This window comes from Salvia hispanica, chromosome 6 (assembly GCF_023119035.1).
Source record: "Salvia hispanica cultivar TCC Black 2014 chromosome 6, UniMelb_Shisp_WGS_1.0, whole genome shotgun sequence".
Classification (NCBI taxonomy): domain Eukaryota; kingdom Viridiplantae; phylum Streptophyta; class Magnoliopsida; order Lamiales; family Lamiaceae; genus Salvia; species Salvia hispanica.
In genome coordinates, this window is record NC_062970.1 from 21,254,204 (window position 1) to 21,274,840 (window position 20,637).

Genomic DNA, 20,637 nt, shown 5'->3' on the forward strand with positions numbered 1-20,637 from the left:
TGGATAAATTTGTCCTAGTATTTATCGATGACGTTTTAGTCTACTCGAGGAACGAGAAGGAGCACGAGGAGCACCTACGAATCGCTTTGGAGACTTTGAGAAACGAGAAGCTGTACGCCAAATTTAGCAAGTGTGAATTTTGGCTGAAAGAAGTAAACTTTCTTGGACATATTGTATCGGCGGAAGGAATCAGAGTGGACCCTGCCAAAGTTGAGGCGGTACAACAATGGAAGTCACCATCAACCCCAACACACGATTTAGAGTTAGCAGCAGTGGTACACGCCCTAAAGATTTGGAGGCATCGTCTCTATGGAGTTCGATGTGAAATCTTTACGGACCACAAAAGCTTGAAGATGACTCGAACTAGTGAAGGACTACGATTGTGGTATCAATTACCACCCCGGCAACGCAAATGTGGTGGCAGATGCTTTGAGCCGAAAGGATCATTCGCAACTAACTTTCCTGACAAAAGAGGAAAGTTTGATACGAGAGTTTAGTAAACTGCGATTGGAAGTGATAAGGGCACCTGGAACTGTGGAAGGACGAATCGCCACCTTGGTGGTGGAGCAAGACTTGAAAACAAGAATCTTTGCAGCGCAATGAATGGATGCGAAACTCGAAGAGATTCGAGTTGAAGTGAGAATGGGCAAATCGGGAAATTTTAGTGAGGAGTCCGATAATGCCCTCATGTTTGAAGGAAGACTATGCGTGCCTGACAACGAGGAGCTCAAGAACGAGATCGTGAGTGAAGCTCATAAGACTCCATACACTGCTCACCCTGGAAGTACGAAGATGTGCCAAGATTTGAAGAAGTCATTTTGGTGGAATGGCATGAAGAAGGATATCGCGACATTTGTGGAGCGTTGCTTAGCCTGCCAACAGGTGAAGGCTTTACATCAACGACCGTATGGAAAATTATAACCGTTGGAGATACCAGAGTGGAAGTGGGAGCACATCACCATGGATTTCGTGACGGACTTGCCAAAAACCCTCAAAGGAAACACCGCCATTAAGGTGATTGTAGATCGAATCACCAAATGTGTGCATTTCATACCGATTCCGATAACTCATGGATCGGAAAGACTAGCGCGTATCTACATACGAGAAATCGGGCGATTGCATGGAGTCCCAGTGACGATTATGTCTGATCGTGACCCGAAGTTCACATCAAAATTTTGGATTAGTCTACAACGCGAGCTTGAAAAACGATTGAACTTTAGCACAGCGTTTCACACGCAGTCCGATGGACAATCCGAGATGACGATACAAACTCTCGAGGATATGCTAAGAGCCGTGGTGCTCGACCGAGGCGGAAGTTGGGAGACCGCACTACCGTTGATCGAATTCGCTAACAACAACAGTTTCCAAGCAACGATTAACATGGCGGCGTATGAAGCCTTATATGGAAGAAGGTGTAGATCACCGCTCTACTGGGATGAAGTTGGCGAACGAAGGGTACTCGGACCCGACGCAGTCGAGGAGATGATTGAAATTGTTCGACAAATCCGAGTGAGAATGAAGGAAGCCTAGGAAAGACAAAAGTCATACGCTGACGTCCGACGGACTGATTTACAATTTCAAGTCGGTGATAAATTATTCCTCAAGGTATCCCCGTCGAAAGGGATAACGCGTTTTGGTGTTAAGGGAAAGTAGAAACCACATTTTATCGGTCCTTATGAAATTCTCGAAGGAGTAGGACCCGTAGCCTATCGATTAGCGCTACCGCCAAACCTTGGGAACGTACACAACGTCTTTTATGTGTCGCAGTTGCGAAAGTACGTGTTCGACCCGAAACACGTGATTCACTATGAGGAAGTTGCTTTGAATCCGGATTTGACTTACGAGGAACGACCTCAGATGATTTTGGACCGTAAAGTTCAAATCTTGAGGAACAAATCTATTGCTAGCGTGAAAGTACTTTGGAGAAACCACGAATACGAGGAAGCCACGTGGGAGCTCGAGGATAAGATGATGGAACTGTACCCGGAACTTTTTCCATGAAGTACCAAATTTCAGGATGAAATTTCTTTTAAGAGTGGTAGGATGTAACGCCCCGCTTTTTCGAACCCTAATTTTTGTGACGTGGAAATTTTTGCATTAAATGCTTTTAATGCTATGATATGTGGAATTAAATGATGAGTGATTAATTGCAATATTCTTTGTGACCTAATTGCGATTTGGAATTGAGTTTGAGTTGAATAGTCAAACTTGTTGAATATGTGACGTGGCTATTGAATAGTCAACATGGTGGAAAATATGACGTGGCCGTGGAATGATCAAAGTCGTTGGAAAATGTGGAATGGAGGTGAATTCGAATATGTGGATATTTTAATGTGGGGAGAAAGAATAATTGTGGTGAATTATTTTCCTAAGGGTTGAGTGAGAATTTAATAGGAGCATTATTTGATCATGTGGAATTTTCGACCCCCTCCTATTTATTGGAAAGAATCCTATTTTTCTTGGATTTAATTATTGCTTGGGATAATTCTCCAAATTAAATACAAAGTCCAAATATTCCTTATTTATTGATGAAATTTTCGAAACCCTATATTATCTCAAGGGTGATTTTCGAAATCTCCTACCTTATGGGAGAAGGGATTTTATTGTTACATTATTTGATCCCTTGTTTATTCTCTTCCATAAATAAATTCAAATATTCTAGCATATCTTGCCAAATCTAAGAAGATCTTACCATATCCTAATTTAAATAGGATTTTAATCAAATCCCTTTTGAAAGGGTCAAACTACATGCCTAGTTCCTTTTTAATTGGGGTGATTTTTATTATTTTGTTGCCCCGTGACATTTTATTCTACTCCGTGAAATATTCAAAATAAATCATAGGCTAATTAAATAGCCAAAATTTCGAAATCCCCTATTCTCTCAACAAAATTCACGCCACTTAACCACCATATCTTCACCAAATCTTGATTTATTTAATTATTGGAGTATATCTTGCACTCTATAAATATAAGAGGGAGAATCGAAACCCTAGCATCACAAAAACCGCCCCCTCTCTCCCTTTCTCTCGCCGATCTCTCTCCCACTCTCTCTCTCAAATTTTTCTTCTACTTTCTCCATTAATTCTTCATCTTTTGGAGAAGAATTGAAGCTGCAATTCAAGATTTGTTGAAGAATCAAGATCCTACTTGTTTTCTACCGATTGTTCTATTGAGAATGTTCTTTTATTTTGATCTTCTCTTCTTCTACCGATCAATCGGTGTTCTTGAGTCCACATGCATTTAGAACGAGTGAAGGGGAAATTAATCGGTGAAATTTGGGATGCATGTGATAAGTGTGTGTGTGTGTGACCGTGTGTGTGTGTGCATGCCTCGGTAGGCGTGCACATGTGTTGTGTGTGTGTGCGTGTGTTGTGTGTGGAAACACTCATGCGTGACAGAATTTGATGATAAATCTAGAGTTGTTGTGTGAATGAAAACGATATGATAATCGTACTTTGATTTTGATTGGAATATTGAAAATAATCGATGGGAAAGGGAAACATGAGAACATACATGATTTTGATCCATGATTGAGACTTATTTGAAATATATGAACTAAAGGTGATAGTTCGCGTTCCCGGTGTGATAACAAGAAGAAGTGCGTTTTTGAACTCGAAGGAAATCGAGGTGGGCTTTATTCTAAACTCTCTCTTATGTTGCAAATATATGAAAGTGGAGCAATAAGGGTGGATTAAATTGTTATGCCATGCCTATAATTATTTTGGATCATGTGTGTGCCTGATGCCTAGATTGTGAATGCGCTCCATTAGGCTATAGGGCTATATAAACTAATTCGGGTCTGAGTAGGGCCGCAAACCCTATCAGGCTAGTGTACACTAGAGATCGGGAGCCGTCCTTGCTAGTCGGCCGGTCTCGTGGGTGAAAGTGTGGCCACACTTCGTCGCACCATATGAAATGTTAATTGATGAGAAAATGGGAGGTATTGTTTGACTGGCCAGTCCATGAAATATTTTGTGATACTCGATGCTTATCTTTAAATAAATGCAAAACCTCGAGTTCACTATGGTAAGGGTGGCATAACTATAAAATGTTTTGGCATGAGTCCACTGAGTATGTTTAAAATACTCAGCCCTGCATGTGTTTTCCCTATGTGCAGGTTGAGCGGCGATGGGCGGTCGGTGGTGTTGAGATGGTTGATTCGAATAAAATGGATGGTTGGGATTTTGAGTGTAGTCGTGTCCTCATACATGGCTTCGCTTTCTCTTGGAATGCTTCCGCTGAATATTTTGAAACTTATTATCTTTGGTTGTTTTGAACCTATTTCTTTGATTTGGAATATTGTGAAAGATTGGGTTTTGTTGGAGTTACAATAAACCTTTGACTTTGGAGCTTAGCCTATGTTAGCTATTAAATCTTGTTTTTTTCATATTTAAAGCCGTTGACTTATTGCCTAGACAGTTCATTAAACACTTGGTCAAATCTCTTTAAATGAAACCCTAGTCTACGTTCTTGTTGCCTTTAAGTTCGCTTAGTTAACAGTCGCCGCATTTATTATACCCTAGAAATGCCGGGCTGTTACAGTTGGTATCAGAGCCCCAGTTCTTTCCGTTCTGGACCCAAGAGTCTTGTTGTAATAAAATCTGAAATTTGCGGGACTTGATTAAATAATATCGTCGAAAGCTCAACACCACGATTCGTCTCCGCTCAACCATGAAGAATGAGGTAGCCCGTATCTTTGAATATTGATTTGAATCATGAGAAATTGAAAATTGAAGCAAATGAGAGTTGTTGTGATATTTGGAAATTTGTGTTGGAGTATAAAATGATGATTATGCATGCATGCGAAATTGCAGATTGTGATTATGCAAAACAAATGATGAATGTTGTTATGCAAGTGATTATATGTTAAGACCGTTATGAGTTGAACGAATAAAACTCTATGGAAATTCTATATGATTTGTGATTTCGTGATTGTTCGATGAACAACGTTATGAGGATGCTATGCTTAGTTGAAAATCGAGTTGTGATTAGAAAATTTGGATGACGATATCGAACTTGGAGGCATAAAAATGCCGAATGCGAGGCGAACGACTTGCGAGAACGAAATTGCGAACTACCGAAATGCGAAAAATATATATATATATACGAACCATTTGCCTCGGAAATGAAATTCCGTTCATTCTTGATATGATATTATCTTCACACCTCCATCGTTCGACCCATATATATATATATATATATATATATATATATATATATATATATATATCCATCGTACTCTCAGCATCATTTGAAACCTCATACACTATTGATATTTTCTTCGATCCTTGTTCTGATGCTGAGATTTCTTTTGTAGATGCTTAACCGGTATTACGCACCGATGCGCGACCGTTACGCGAAGAACAAGGTTTTCCCTGTCGAGACCTACCAAGATTTTGAGTGGGATGGAAAGTCTTTTCTCCTAACCTACGTCACTGAATTCTACGATCGCTGGATGGATGCATACGCGTATGGAGTAGTTACCCATCACGCGGGGATCTCGAGATTGATCCACAGCCTGCCTTCTCCATGGAGCGAATGGACTGCTCAAGCTGCGTTACCGTTTACGTGGTTCAGTCCGCCCGAGTACAAGCCGCGAGGTGATATGATTGGTTTGATTGGAGTGCTATTCCCAGCCATGGCAGCCGCAGGGGATGGACCGCCGCTTAGTCCCCCAGCGCACAAGTACCCACCGGTTCAGGTCTGTCGATGGAGATATCGTCGTGATAAGGAGCCGCATGTTGATCGTGTCCGTACTAAACCAAGGCTTAAGACCCGTACGTCTAACCCGTTGGTCATAAATGGGAATGTGGAGGACATGCGTGCGATAACCCCTCCACCCCCGGATGTTGGTGGATTAAGCGAGGACGAGGAACCTTACGAGGAAGGGCACGACTTGGACATGGGAAATGTCGATGAGGATGAGGACCCCGAAGAGGATATGAACGATATCGACTAGGAGTGATGGTCGTGGAAAACATTGTTTTGCTTCCCCCATAATTTTTGAATATTTTGCTAAACTTTTGCCGTACCTTCTTTGTTTTGCTCTTTGAATTCCGTTGATACTAAGACCTCTTTGAGGCAATGTTTTGATTGATATGCTATGGGGAGAAATTTTTTACTCACTACCTTATGATGCAATGGTTTCCCATATTGTTATTCTCATGCCATTGTGAAAATTTTCTACCACTATGTTATCATACCATCATACTATCACACCACTATCTTTGAATACCTTATTGCGCCCTATACTTGCCACTTGAATTGCATAAGTGCCTCTTGATTACAATTACCTTGTTGATAAGGACCAATGATTCTTTTGATACCCTATGGCGCAACCGATTTTGTGATGATCATGCTTTGACACTACTTGTGAAATCCACCTATGTGATGAACTTTTGCTTGGTTATATACACCAAAACAATTATCACCTTGTTATACCACGCGACTATTGTTAGGATTTTGAGAATAATCCGTGTATTGATAAATCAGAATGCCGCCAAGACGCAATAACCGTCAACCGACAACTCCGCCTTCGAGCGAGGAGAGTGTGACGCAGTCAATTCAGACACCGCCGCCTCCCCCACCCCCGGTTAATCGGGAAATAGTGAAGTTGTTCTTGGAACAGAAACCACCTGTGTTTGATGGACTTGGACAACCGGCCAAGGCTGAATCATGGATCCGCGCGATAGAGCGTATCTTCGCAATCTTGGGATGCAATGATAGGGAACGGATGAGTTGCGTTACTCACCAACTAATCGAAGCAGTCGACTTTTGGTGGGATACTAGAACGAAGACCTTGACGCGAGACCAAGTAGGGGCAATGACGTGGGAAGATTTCAAGACTGAATTGTACAAAAAGTATGTGCCGAAGAGCTACCGGAAAGCAAAGGCATCCGAGTTCCACAATCTGACTCAAGGACACATGACTGTGACTGAGTACGATCGAGCGCTCAACAGCATGCGCCCCTGATCAAGTCGACACAGACGAGAAGCTGTCCGACAAGTTCCGGGAGGGACTAAGGTCCGAGATAAAGATGTCGTTGGCCAGTCGAGGGAGACTCACCTACGCTAAAGCTCTGGCACTCGCATTGGATATTGAAGCAGCGATGCCTAAAGAGAAAGCCAAGGAGAACTCTACACCGTCCCTGCCCCCATCACATCACTCCCGGGAGAAGATGAAGTGGGAGGATGCTAGGACTTCCTACGACGGAAAACGGCACCAGTCGAATCAGCATTGACCCCAGCACAGAGGAGGACAACATACGTCTAGCTAGAGAGGAGACTATCGACCCAGGGCACCGCAGTGCAATGTGTGCTCTAAGTACCATTTCGGAGAATGCCGATATCAGAACGTCGTCAAGTGCTACACCTGCGAAGGAAACGGCCACTACTCTAAGGAGTGTGCGAATAACAAGGTAGGATCGGGATCAAGATAGAACGATCAAGGATCCCGTCAGCAACCGAGGGCGCCGCAAGGTGAACCACGAGGAAATCACGACCCATCGTCGCGTTGGAGCAAAAGAAACCGAAGAAAGAACAAGATGAACGCGAGAAAGAAAACTTGACAGGTATGGGAGAAATTCTCAACACCCCTGTTGTTGTGTTGTTTGATACGGGCACGTCGCACTCGTTTATATCTGAGTTATGTGTGCACACTTTGGGCTAGCCTTCTAGCGAATCTAAACATAGAATGATGGTGTCCTCACCAGTAGGAGGAATGATAGAAATATCTAGAACATGCTCAAACATAGAAATTGTTATGGGAGAACTTAAGTTAGTCGCTCACGACCTGCAAGTTATGACGATGAGAGATACCGATGTAATCCTAGGAATGGACTGGTTGGCCGCGAATTTTGCGATGATTCATTGTAAAGAGAGGCAAATATCCCTACAAGCTCCGGGAAAGGAACCTATCGTGTATCATGGAATCTCGAGGAACCGGCGAACCGCGATAATCTCTGCACTGCAAGCTACCGCGATGATGAGAAAGGGGCGACCTGCCTATCTCGTCTATCTTCACGGCGATGAGAATGATGAAAGAAGAGTGGAAGACGTTGCTGTTGTGCGGGAATTTCCAGATGTTTTTCCCGAAGTGTTACCTGGACCGCCGCCGGATCGACAATTGGAGTTCACGATCGATCTCGAGCCGGGAGCCGCACCCGTATATAAGGCACCGTATCGAATGGTGCCTAAGGAATTGGAGGAACTCAAGATACAACTCCAAGAGCTTATGGACCTAGGTATTGTTAGGCCTAGTGTCTCGCCATGGGGCGCACCAGTTCTATTCGTAAAGAAGAAAGATGGATCGATGAGGATGTGCATCGACTATAGGGAGCTAAACAAGTTGACTCTTAAGAACAAGTATCCACTGCCGAGGATAGATGACTTGTTCGATCAGCTTCGAGGAGCCGGAGTGTTTTCGAAGATGGACTTGAGGTCCGGATATCATCAACTAAGAGTTCGAAGGGAGGACATACCGAAGACTGCATTTCGCACAAGATATGGACACTACGAGTTTGTTGTGATGCCGTTCGGCCTAACGAATGCCCCAACGGTATTCATGGATTTGATGAATCGAATATTCCATTCGTACTTGGATAAATTTGTCCTAGTATTTATCGATGACGTTTTAGTCTACTCGAGGAATGAGAAGGAGCACGAGGAGCACCTACGAATCGCTTTGGAGACTTTGAGAAACGAGAAGTTGTACGCCAAATTTAGCAAGTGTGAATTTTGGCTGAAAGAAGTAAACTTTCTTGGACATATTGTATCGGCGGAAGGAATCAGAGTGGACCCCGCCAAAGTTGAGGCGGTACAACAATGGAAGTCACCATCAACCCCAAACGAGATTCGGAGTTTCCTAGGCTTGGCAGGATACTACCGAAGGTTTATAGAAGGGTTCGCTAAGATAGCGGGAACAATGACGCAACAACTTAATAAGGGAGTCAAGGTGAATTGGACCCCAGAGTGTGAAGCGAGCTTTCAACTCTTAAAGGAGAAGTTGACCACCGCGCCAGTGTTAGCTGTGCCCGAGTCTGGAATGAACTACGTATTCTACACCGATGCTTCGAAGGTTGGACTAGGATGCGTGTTGATGCAAAACAACAAGGTGATCGCCTACGCGTCACGACAGTTGAGACCACACGAGTTGAACTAGCCAACACACGATTCGGAGTTAGCAGCAGTGGTATACGCCCTAAAGATTTGGAGGCATCACCTCTACGGAGTTCGATGTGAAATCTTTACGGACCACAAAAGCTTGAAATACTTTTTCGAGCAGAAGGACTTGAATATGAGACAACGAAGATGGCTCGAATTAGTGAAGGACTACGATTGTGGTATCAATTACCACACCGGCAAAGCAAATGTGCCAGATGCTTTGAGCCGAAAGGATCATTCGCAACTAGCTTTCCTGACGGAAGAGGAAAGTTTGATAGTAATCTGCGATCGGAAGTGATAAGGGCACCTGGAACTGTGGAAGGATGAATCGCCACCTTGGTGGTGGAGCCAGACTTGAAAACAAGAATCGTTGCAGCGCAACGAATGGATGCGAAAATCGAAGAGATTCGAGTGGAAGTGAGAACGGGCAAATCGGGAAATTTTTGTGAGGAGTCCGATAATGCCCTCATGTTTGAAGGAAGACTATGCGTGCCTGACAACGAGGAGCTCAAGAACGAGATCATGAGTGAAGCTCATGAGACTCCATACACAGCTCACCCTGGAAGTACGAAGATGTACCAAGACTTGAAGAAGTCATTTTGATGGAATGGCATGAAGAAGGAAATCGCGACATTTATGGAGCGTTGCTTAGCCTGCCAACAGGTGAAGGCTTTACATCAATGACCGTATGGAAAATTACAACCGTTGGAGATACCAGAGTGGAAGTGGGAGCACATCACCATGGATTTCGTGACGGCCTTGCCAAAAACCCTCCATAAATCGACTCACCATTTGGGTGATTGTAGATCGACTCACCAAATGTGCGCATTTCATACCGATTCCGATAACTCATGGATCGGACAGACTAGCGCGTATCTACATACGAGAAATCGTGCGATTGCATGGAGTCCCAATGACGATTACGTCTTATCGTGACCCGAAGTTCACATCAAAATTTTGGATTAGTCTACAACGCGAGCTTGGAACACGATTGAACTTTAGCATCGCATTTCACACGCAGTCCGATGGACAATCCAAGAGCCGTGGTGCTCGACCGAGGGGGAAGTTGGGAGACCGCACTACCGTTGATCGAATTTGCATACAACAACAGTTTCCAAGCAACGATTAACATGGCGCCGTATGAAGCCTTATATGGAAGAAGGTGTAGATCACCGCTCTACTGGGATGAAGTTGGCGAACGAAGGGTACTCGGACCCGACGCAGTTGAGAAGATGATTGAAATTGTTCGAAAAATCCGTGTGAGAATGAAGGAAGCCCAGGACAGACAAAAGTCATACGCTGACTTCCGACGGACTGATTTACAATTTCAAGTCGGTGATAAAGTATTCCTCAAGGTATCCCCATCGAAAGGGATAACGCATTTTGGTGTTAAGGGAAAGTTGAAACCACGTTTTATCGGTCCTTATGAAATTCTCGAAGGAGTAGGACCCGTAGCCTATCGTTTAGCGCTACCGCCAAACCTTGGGAATGTACACAACGTCTTGCATGTGTCGCAGTTGCTAAAGTAGTCAAACTTGTTGAATATGTGACGTGGCTATTGAATAGTCAACATGGTGGAAAATATGACGTGGCCGTGGAATGGTCAAAGTCGTTGGAAAATGTGGAATGGAGGTGAATTCGAATATGTGGATATTTTAATGTGGGGAGAAAGAATAATTGTGGTGAATTATTTTCCTAAGGGATGAGTGAGAATTTAATAGGAGCATTATTTGATCATGTGGAATTTTCGACCCCCTCCTATTTATTGGAAAGAATCCTATTTTTCTTGGATTTAATTATTACTTGGGATAATTATCCAAATTAAATCCAAAGTCCAAATATTCCTTATTTATTGATGAAATTTTCGAAACCCTATATTATCTCAAGGGTGATTTTCGAAATCTCCTACCTTATGGGAGAAGGGATTTTATTGTTACATTATTTGATCCCTTGTTTATTCTCTTCCATAAATAAATTCAAATATTCTAGCATATCTTGCCAAATCTAAGAAGATCTTACCATATCCTAATTTAAATAGGATTTTAATCAAATCCCTTTTGAAAGGGTCAAACTACACGCCTAGTTCCTTTTTAATTGGGGAGATTTTTATTATTTTCTTGCCCCGTGATATTTTATTCTACTCCGTGAAATATTCAAAATAAATTATAGGCTAATTAAATAACCAAAATTTTGAAATCCCCTATTCTCTCAACCTAATTCACGCCACTTAACCACCATATCTTCACCAAATCTTGATTTATTTAATTATTGGAGTATATCTTGCACTCTATAAATATAAGAGGGAGAATCGAAACCCTAGCATCACAAAAACCGCCCCCTCTCTCCCTTTCTCTCGCCGATCTCTCTCCCACTCTCTCTCTCAAATTTTTCTTCTACTTTCTCCATTAATTCTTCATCTTTTGGAGAAGAATTGAAGCTGCAATTCAAGATTTGTTGAAGAATCAAGATCCTACTTGTTTTCTACCGATTGTTCTATTGAAAAGGTACTTTTATTTTGATCTTCTCTTCTTCTACCGATCAATCGGTGTTCTTGAGTCCACATGCATTTAGAACGAGTGAAGGGGAAATTAATCGGTGAAATTTGGGATGCATGTGATAAGTGTGTGTGTGTGTGACCGTGTGTGTGTGTGTGTGCATGCCTCGGTAGGCGTGCATTGTGTGTGTGTGTGTGTTTTGTGTGGATACACTCATGCGTGACACGATTTGATGATAAATCTAGAGTTGTTGTGTGAATGAAAACGATATGATAATCGTACTTTGATTTTGATTGGAATATTGAAAATAATCGATGGGAAAAGGAAACGTGAGAACATGCATGATTTTGATCCATGATTGAGACTTATTTGAAATATATGAACTAAAGGTGATAGTTCGCGTTCCCGGTGTGATAACAAGAAGAAGTGCGTTTTTGAACTCGAAGGAAATCGAGGTGGGCTTTATTCTAAACTCTCTCTTATGTTGCAAATATATGAAAGTGGAGCAATAAGGGTGGATTAAACTGTTATGCCATGCCTATAATTATTTTGGATATTGTGTGTGCCTGATGCCTATAGGGCTATATAAACGAATTCGGGTCTGAGTAGGGCCGCAAACCCTATCAGGCTAGTGTTCACTGGAGATGGGAGCCGTCCTTGCTAGTCGGCCGGTCTCGTGGGCGAAAGTGTGGCCACACTTCGTCGCACCATATGAAATGTTAATTGATGAGAAAATGGGAGGTATTGTTTGACTGGCCAGTTGATAAGTCGTATTAAGCCTTGGTTACTGGTCAGTATGTCGTGAAATGCATGTCTTATCTGCAAAACAGTTGCTCAAGTGTGCAGGATTGAAGGATCCAAGTCAGTAGGAGAAGAGCGCCATTCAAGTGACGCAAGTGAAAAGGGCGCCAGAAGGGTGCGATACTGACCAGGATGCATGCCAGAGAAAAGGCTCGAGATGGAGAAGGAGGATAGCTGGGATGATCATTAACAAGGGCAAAAAGGTCAAAACGCGGGAGAAGTCTACCCTAAAAGCAAGGTCAAGCCTCCCTATAAAAGAAGCCACTTGGAGAGAGAGAAGGAGTTTGATCAACGCCCCTTTAGAATTGGTTCCGTAGAGTTTAGTTTTCGAAGTTCTCGGTTCTCAACACACTTAGTAGAATTCTCTCTAGAAGATCATCCTTCAGCATTATCCCACTTCTCGTTCCTCGCCACAGCCATGGTCACTTGACGTCCAGAGTTTGCCGGAGAAGTCATCAGTCAGTAGTATCATCGCCCGGAGTGGCACAAACAATCTTAATCGCTTTCTTAGTTTAAAGTTTACTTGTTTTCATCATTTAAGTTATTTGCAAACACTCATCGTTGTTGCTCTTTTGAAGTACTTTGTTATTTTCCAACATTTACATTATGAAGTTTCTATTTCGCATGTCACTTTGGTTCGAGTTTGCTTCATTCTGCCTAGGAAAGTTAGATTTAGTTATTGCTTTCAATTTCTAAGTGTTTTCTTATCGAGAGTTGTTGATTCAAAGTTGTAGCTATGTTTAGTCAAGTTTTCGTGCATGAGTTTCTTTTCTGCGCCGTGATTACCACCTTGCATGTCAGTCAGTAGAAGTAAAGTTACAGTTTTACCGTTTAATTTAAGTTTAAGCATTTTAATCGATGGATCTTGAGTTTGAATTTATGAATCTGAAGTTTTAGTTATGGTGTCTGTGTTCATATGATTTTTGTCAATACTTGGTGAGGAAGAAAACGTCAAAATCAACTTTATTGGACCACTTTTACTTTTAAGTTACTTTTGCTTTTGTTCCCTACTTTTCAGATGTACTATCCAGACCTGTCAGAAAGCCCCCAGCCATCAGATATACCTTGTTGTCTAAATTTCCCCTTTTAGTAACTGTCCACTTTCCATATGTCTCTGATACACCTTGTCCCCTATTTTCACGAACACTCCCACATGTCTGTTATTTTCCCGCCTACTAGTCAGTAGAGTACCACCTTTATTTCCTGTCTAGGTAAAATCTCAACCCAAGCGTGGTAGCTAACCAAAACACCCAGGAAAGTCACCACAGTTATCAAAACGTGTCCATCCTCGTGGGATTCGACCCTTACCTCCATTATACTAGCCAGTAGAAGTGGGTTGAGGAAACTTGTTTGAAGCCAGGTCCCGGTTATCGTACCAACGACTCAGCTGGGTCGGGAATCTCTTCCTGATCAGTTGGATACACTCCAAAATTACATACGATAAACCACAAAACATCCGAAAGAGTGGAAAGGAACCTAGGCACCTTCAAAATGGCGCCGTTGCCGGGGATGGATGGCGTTCATACCTGTTATTGTGTGTGATCTTTTTGGTGTACATATTGTTTATAATTTTTCTTTTCTTTTTGTTTTCAGTTTATGAGAAGTGGCTCGGCTCCTGGCCAGTGGAGACCAAGGATACTTCCCCGAGGAACAATACTCGTTACCACTCGTTCTGGCCTGTCGACAGCACTGTCCGACCTAGGCACGAGTAGCGACGAAGAAAAGGAGGAGCTAGAGTACCAACTTCCGGAGCTTCCACCCCAGCCAGTAAGAACACTAGTGAGGATGGCTGACCATGGTGAGGACGATCCCGAGCTCGCAACACTTACCGCACACGCCGACGGAGATCCCCCACAAGCCATAGTGGTCACCCCAGGCCAGACCGCCTGTGATGTGAAACCCCACGTTATCGCAATCTTACCGACTTACTGTGGGAAGAGCTACGAGGGACCATACGAATTCTTAAATGAGTTCTGCAAAATCTGTAAGGCACAGAGGCGGCCAGCAGGAGCGAGCGAGGACGATTACAGACTGAAAGCCCTGCCCTTTGTCCTGAAGGGAGAGGCCAACACTTGGTTCATGCGCCTGCCAGCCGACTCTATCAATACATGGGCCGATTTCAAGTCAGTTTTCCTAGCCGAGTTCTTCCCGTCTTCAAAGACAAGCGCATTGAAGAGGAAAATATCGTGCATAAGGCAAGAATATGATGAAACCCTGAGCGAGTACTGGGAGAAGTACATGAGCCTTCTGGAGTCATGCCCCAACCATCGCATGAAGGAGATAGAGGTGCACCACACCTTCTATGAAGGGATGAACAAGGAAACCAAGGATCTGGCGAATTCATCATCTGGAGGCGATTTCACCCAGTTGAGAGTAAGTGAAGCCAAGAAGGTGTTACGTAAGCTGTTGAATGCAAAGAAGACATACGACAACGCTAGAGATGGGTATAGCAGAGAAAGGGTAGCGAGTGCTTCGGCTACTGACCAGGAGGAACGGATGGACTTGAAGATGGAGGAATTAAAGAAGGAATTGCTGACTGCAATCAAGCAGAACACTCCACCACCTTCTCCAACTGGAGGCCAAGAAGCCCCAGCACTACCATATGATCAGCCGGACAACTCGCTGGATGTGGAGCAAGCAAATGCCGCAGGATACTACAATTCCAACGGCAATTGGATTCCGGGAAAACAAAGGGATGCACCGTGGAGGGACCACCAAAATTTTCGATGGGGAGATGGAAATCAGAATCAGAACCAAAATCAGACTCCAAATCAACCCAACCCCCAACCGAACCAATATCCCAACCGTGGCCCAACAAATCCTGACTACCAGTCTAACTGGGTAGGAAGAAACCAGCATCCTCAGAACCAAAGCTCTCAAAACCAGAACCCGAACCCTACCTATGTGCCACCCCATCAGCGAAACTCTCAAACCAAAACCAAAACCAAAACCAAAACCAATTTAACCCAGGGCCTCAACATAACACCCACCACCAAAACCAAAGTCAGTACCAGCACAACCACGACCAGTATAACCCTCCTGCCCAGTATAACCAGTACCCACCGAACCAAAACCAACAAAATTTCTCAGGCTACCAGTCAAACCCACCACCTCAGTATAACCAGCACCAGAGCTCAAACCAATTCCATCAGCCAAACAGGTCGAGGAGTAATGAAACAATGCAAGTGCAAAGTGCCCAGAAGGAGCATAGGGCAAATATGGATATGATGAACAGGCAGTTGGCCCAGCTCGCTAACTCGGTGGGCGAAATGAAAGGGAACTCAGGGAAACTCCCATCTATAGTCCATGTACCTGAAAAGGCAAATGTGAGCAAAATTACACTGCGGTCCGGGACAGCCTATAATGGACCTCAGCTCAAGAACCCTGTTGGGGAGTCTAGTAGAGAGGGGTCTAGTAGAGAAGGCCTCTGCCTCAGATGGAGGATCCGTTTTTTCTAAACAAGGAGCCTACCGTGGAAGAAAAGGAGGGAGAAACACAACCTGGAAATGAGCAGCCGGGAGGAGTGATGCCTACATCGGAACTTCCAACCCAGGAGAAGCCAAAGGGAATTCCACAAGGACTAACTGGAGAGGCTAAGGGAGAAAAACCGTTTCCATATCGGTTTGTGACGAAGAGGAAGAAAGAAAACCCTGTAGATTTCATGTCGATCTTTGGGAAGCTGGATGTCACCATACCATTCCTCCAAGCCGTGAGACTGCCCCCTCTGGGGAAGTTTATAAAGGAGTTCATAGCCGGGAAGGCCCAGGAGGATGGAAAGATCATGGTGGAGGGAATAGCGTCAGCCATTGTACAGGAGAAGCTACCACCCAAGAGAGCCGACCCAGGTATGTTTACCCTACCCATAACAATTGGAGATGTGAAAATCGAGCATGCAATGTGTGATCTAGGAGCATCTATCAATGTTATGCCGTTATCCATTTATAATCGGTTAAAGGGGGTAAAATTGTCGAATACTAGGGTGTTGATCCAACTGGCTGATAGGTCATGTATCAATCCTGAGGGTGTGTTAGAAAATGTATTGGTCAGGATACAGAACTTTACTTATCCCGCTGATTTTTATGTCATTAAAATGAGTGAACCAGAAGCTAGGGAGTCTAGCGGGATATTGTTAGGAAGACCATTTTTAAGAACGGCTAAAACAATTGTGGATATGGCCGAGGGGACAATATGCATTGACTTTAATGGTGAGAAATTTGTCTTTGACATCAATGAAGCCATGAAAAAACCAATAGATTCTGAAAATCTATGTTATGTTGATGTAATTGACCCCTTAGTCCAAGAATTTCTTGAGACCGAATTATTGCAGGAAAAACTCCAAGCCTTGGATGTGTATGCCCAGGTTGATGTGGAAGCAGCTGCATGGTGTGATCTGATCAGTAGCCGGGGGTTAACTGACGAAGAGATCGAAGAAGCAATTACGGAATTCTGTCAGAAGTCAGAACTAGCAGGATCCGTAGGGGCCGTGGTACCGGCCAGTATGGAGGAAAAATCAGATGCTGAACAAGAACAAGAGGAGGATTCAAAGAAGAACCCTCTACCTACAGACACACTACCCCCGCAAGTGGAGTTGAAAAAGTTGCCAGCGAATCTTAAGTATGCCTACCTAGGGGAGGAAGACTCATTCCCTGTAATCATCAATAGCGGACTGACTGAAGAGCAAGAGGCAAGGCTACTCACTGTGCTGGGCAAAAACAAGAAGGCTATTGGATGGAGCCTTACGGACCTGGTAGGTATAAGCCCGGACGTCTGCATGCACCACATTAGGCTGGAGGATGGAGCCAAGGCGCATAGAGATTCTCAAAGAAAGGTGAACCCAAACATGCGAGAAGAGATACTGAAGGAAATCTTGAAGTTGCTCTCACTGGGCATTATATATTCGGTACCAGATAGTGAATGGGTCAGCCCAATCCATATGGTCCCCAAGAAGTCAGGGATCCAGGTGATTAAGAATGAGAGAAATGAGCTAGTGCCCACCAGACTAGTTACCGGGTGGCGAATGTGCATAGATTACCGGAAGCTGAACAATGCAACCAGGAAGGACCATTTTCCCCTGCCATTCATCGATCAAATGCTGGAGCGACTGGCTGGGAGGAAGTACTTCTGCTTTTTGGATGGGTACAGTGGTTACTTTCAAATCTATGTGGACCCGGAGGACCAGGATAAGACCACGTTCACTTGCCCGTTTGGAACCTATGCGTATAGGCGTATGCCATTTGGTCTATGCAACGCCCCCGGTACTTTCCAACGGTGCATGATGAGCATATTCTCGGATTTGATTGAAGATTGTATAGAGATCTTTATGGATGATTTCACTGTCTATGGAGACTCTTTCGACTCGTGCTTGCAACATTTGGATGTGGTGCTAGAAAGGTGTCAAGCAAAGAGTCTGGTCTTAAATTTTGAGAAATGCCACTTTATGGTTACAGAAGGAATTGTTCTAGGACACGTGGTGTCAGAAAAGGGAATCCAGGTGGATCAAGCTAAAGTGGATGTCATATCCAAACTACCCTTCCCTACTGATCAGAAAGGAATAAGAGGTTTCCTTGGCCATGCTGGATTTTATCGAAGATTTATCAAGGATTTTGCCAAGATTGCCCAACCTCTTACCAGGCTTCTCCAGAACGAGGTGGAGTTCGTATTCGATGAGCATTGCAAGGCTGCTTTCAACCTCCTTAAGGAAAAATTGATTTCTGCACCGATCATTCAGGCTCCTGACTGGGATCACCCCTTCGAGGTGATGTGCGATGCTAGTGACTATGCAGTGGGGGCCGTACTGGGTCAGAAGATCGATGGGAAAAGGTACGTGATATTCTATGCATCAAAAACCCTGAATCAAGCCCAACGGAATTATGACACCACCGAGAAGGAGATGTTGGCGGTTGTCTATTCATTCGAGAAGTTCAGGCAGTACCTACTGGGATCCAGAGTCATCGTCTATACTGATCATGCGGCGATCAAGTATCTCATTGCGAAGAAGGAGTCAAAGCCCCGACTAATCAGATGGGTGCTGCTTTTACAAGAATTCGACTGGGAGGTAGAAGACAAGAAGGGAGTTGAGAACAAGGTAGCGGACCACTTGAGCAGAATAATACAAGAAGGGAACAGTGAAGATGTAAGGGATCGATTCCCGGAAGAGCATTTATGTGAAGTAATTTTCTCCGCAAGGAAGATCGATTGGGAAGAAGTGATGAGACTCACTGGTCAGGACGCAACAACCAAGGGCAAGGAGAAAGTGGGACAGGAACCCTGGTATGCGGACTTGGCAAACTACCTAGTAACAGGAGAGCTGCCAATGGTGCCAAACGTGACAAAGGCTCAAAGGATGAAGATCAAGAGCGAAGCAAAGTATTATTTCTGGGACGACCCATACTTGTGGAAGGCAGGAGCAGACCAGGTCATTAGAAGATGTGTTCCTGACTGGGAGCAACGGGATGTACTGACGCACTGCCACTCCTTGGCATGTGGAGGACATTTCGGGCCGAGGAAGACTGCCAGAAAAGTGTTAGATAGCGGATTCTACTGGCCGACCCTGAATAGAGATGCATACGAGTTCTGCAAGGGCTGTGACCATTGCCAACTGACCGGTGGGATCTCCGCGAGGGACGAAATGCCGCAAGTTCCAGTAATAGTTTGTGAGGTGTTCGACATCTGGGGTATGGACTTCATGGGTCCTTTTCCCTCATCCTATGGGAACTCCTACATCCTGGTGGCAGTTGACTACGTATCAAAATGGATAGAAGCCAAGGCTACAAGCACTTGTGAATCTAAGGAAGTCACCAAATTCCTCAAGAGTCATATATTTAGCCGATTTGGGATACCAAGGGAAATCATCTCCGATCAAGGGACTCACTTCTGCAACCGAACGGTCGAAGCGTTGATGAAGAAGTACGGAGTTCATCACCGCCTATCCAGTCCTTACCACCCTCAAGCCAACGGGCAAGCAGAGATCTCAAACAGGGAAATAAAGAGCATTTTAGAGAAGACAGTCAACCCCTCCAGAAAAGATTGGAGCACAAGGTTGGAAGATGCTCTGTGGGCATATCGGACAGCCTACAAAACTCCTATAGGAATGTCCCCCTATCGCATCGTCTTTGGGAAGATGTGTCACTTGCCAGTGGGAATTGAACACCGAGCATACTGGGCAGTACAACAGGTTAATGTGGATGCTAAGGCCTGTGAAGAGGAAAGGAAGCTACAACTACAAGAGCTGGAAGAACTCAGATTGGAGTCGTTCGACTCAGCCATGTGGTACAAGGAGAAAACAAAGATGTGGCACGACAAAAATCTGAGAACCAAGGATCTCCAAATTGGTCAGAAAGTACTACTCTTCCAGTCAAGACTGAAGCTAATGCCTGGGAAGCTCAAATCCAAATGGGCAGGACCTTACATTATCACTGCATTACGTGCTAATGGAGCGGTCGAGATTTCAGGGAGTATCCCTAACTCTGAACCTTTTGTCGTTAATGGACATAGATTGAAAATATATAGGGAAAATGAAGAGGTGTGTGTAGTGGAAGAAATTCCACTACACTTTAAGAGCATTTAAATGACCAGTAGGAAAGGGATTTGAAGTTCCACCTGGTCAACGTCATATGTATTGTACTTACTGACCGGGTAAAACTTCAAATACCCTTAGTAATGATGTAAATATTGTAAATATTTGGTAATTTAATTTAAGTTAAGAAGGAAAAACAACAAATTTTTTTTTTTCGGATCTTAAATATTAATTCGGAGTTCGTACTGACCACGAGGATACTACTTGGGTGAAACTCTGAATTATATTAAAGACCCATTTATTTACTTTTTTCTATTTCTAGCTAATTGAGAAGAGGGAGTTGAGTAAAATTTGAATTTTTGGGCGTGTTGCAGCTTTGCAGGCGAGTGCAGAGGCTGGGAGGCGCGTGAAGCAAGGACGTGACAAGCAACGTCCAATCAGCTGTCAGCAAGCGCAACCGCCTTCCACACGAAGCGTCTCAACCGGGCGACTGCCTACAACCGGTCAAAACCCTCAACTACCCACCCCTCTATAAAACACCCCACCGCCTACTCCCCTTCACTTTACAAACCCTTACCTGCATTCTCTCACCCACAACCACCATCCCACTCCGAAAACCACCACCCACTACAGAAACCACCGCAAACCACCACCGGTACAGTC

At 44.0% G+C, this 20,637-nt stretch overlaps 2 protein-coding genes across 2 annotated transcripts; both read left to right on the forward strand.

Moving 5' to 3' along the window:
* The first annotated feature begins 6,493 nt into the window (after positions 1-6,493).
* LOC125194909 lies at positions 6,494-6,973 on the forward strand. Its single transcript, XM_048093122.1, has one exon. The coding sequence runs from the start codon at positions 6,494-6,496 to the stop codon at positions 6,971-6,973; it is 480 nt and encodes a 159-aa protein (XP_047949079.1).
* A 7,270-nt stretch (positions 6,974-14,243) lies between these two features.
* On the forward strand, positions 14,244-15,916 carry LOC125194910. The gene is made up of 2 exons (XM_048093123.1): positions 14,244-14,902; positions 15,304-15,916. Exons 1-2 carry the CDS (start codon positions 14,244-14,246, stop codon positions 15,914-15,916), a joined length of 1,272 nt encoding a protein of 423 aa, XP_047949080.1.
* The last annotated feature ends 4,721 nt before the right edge of the window (positions 15,917-20,637 follow it).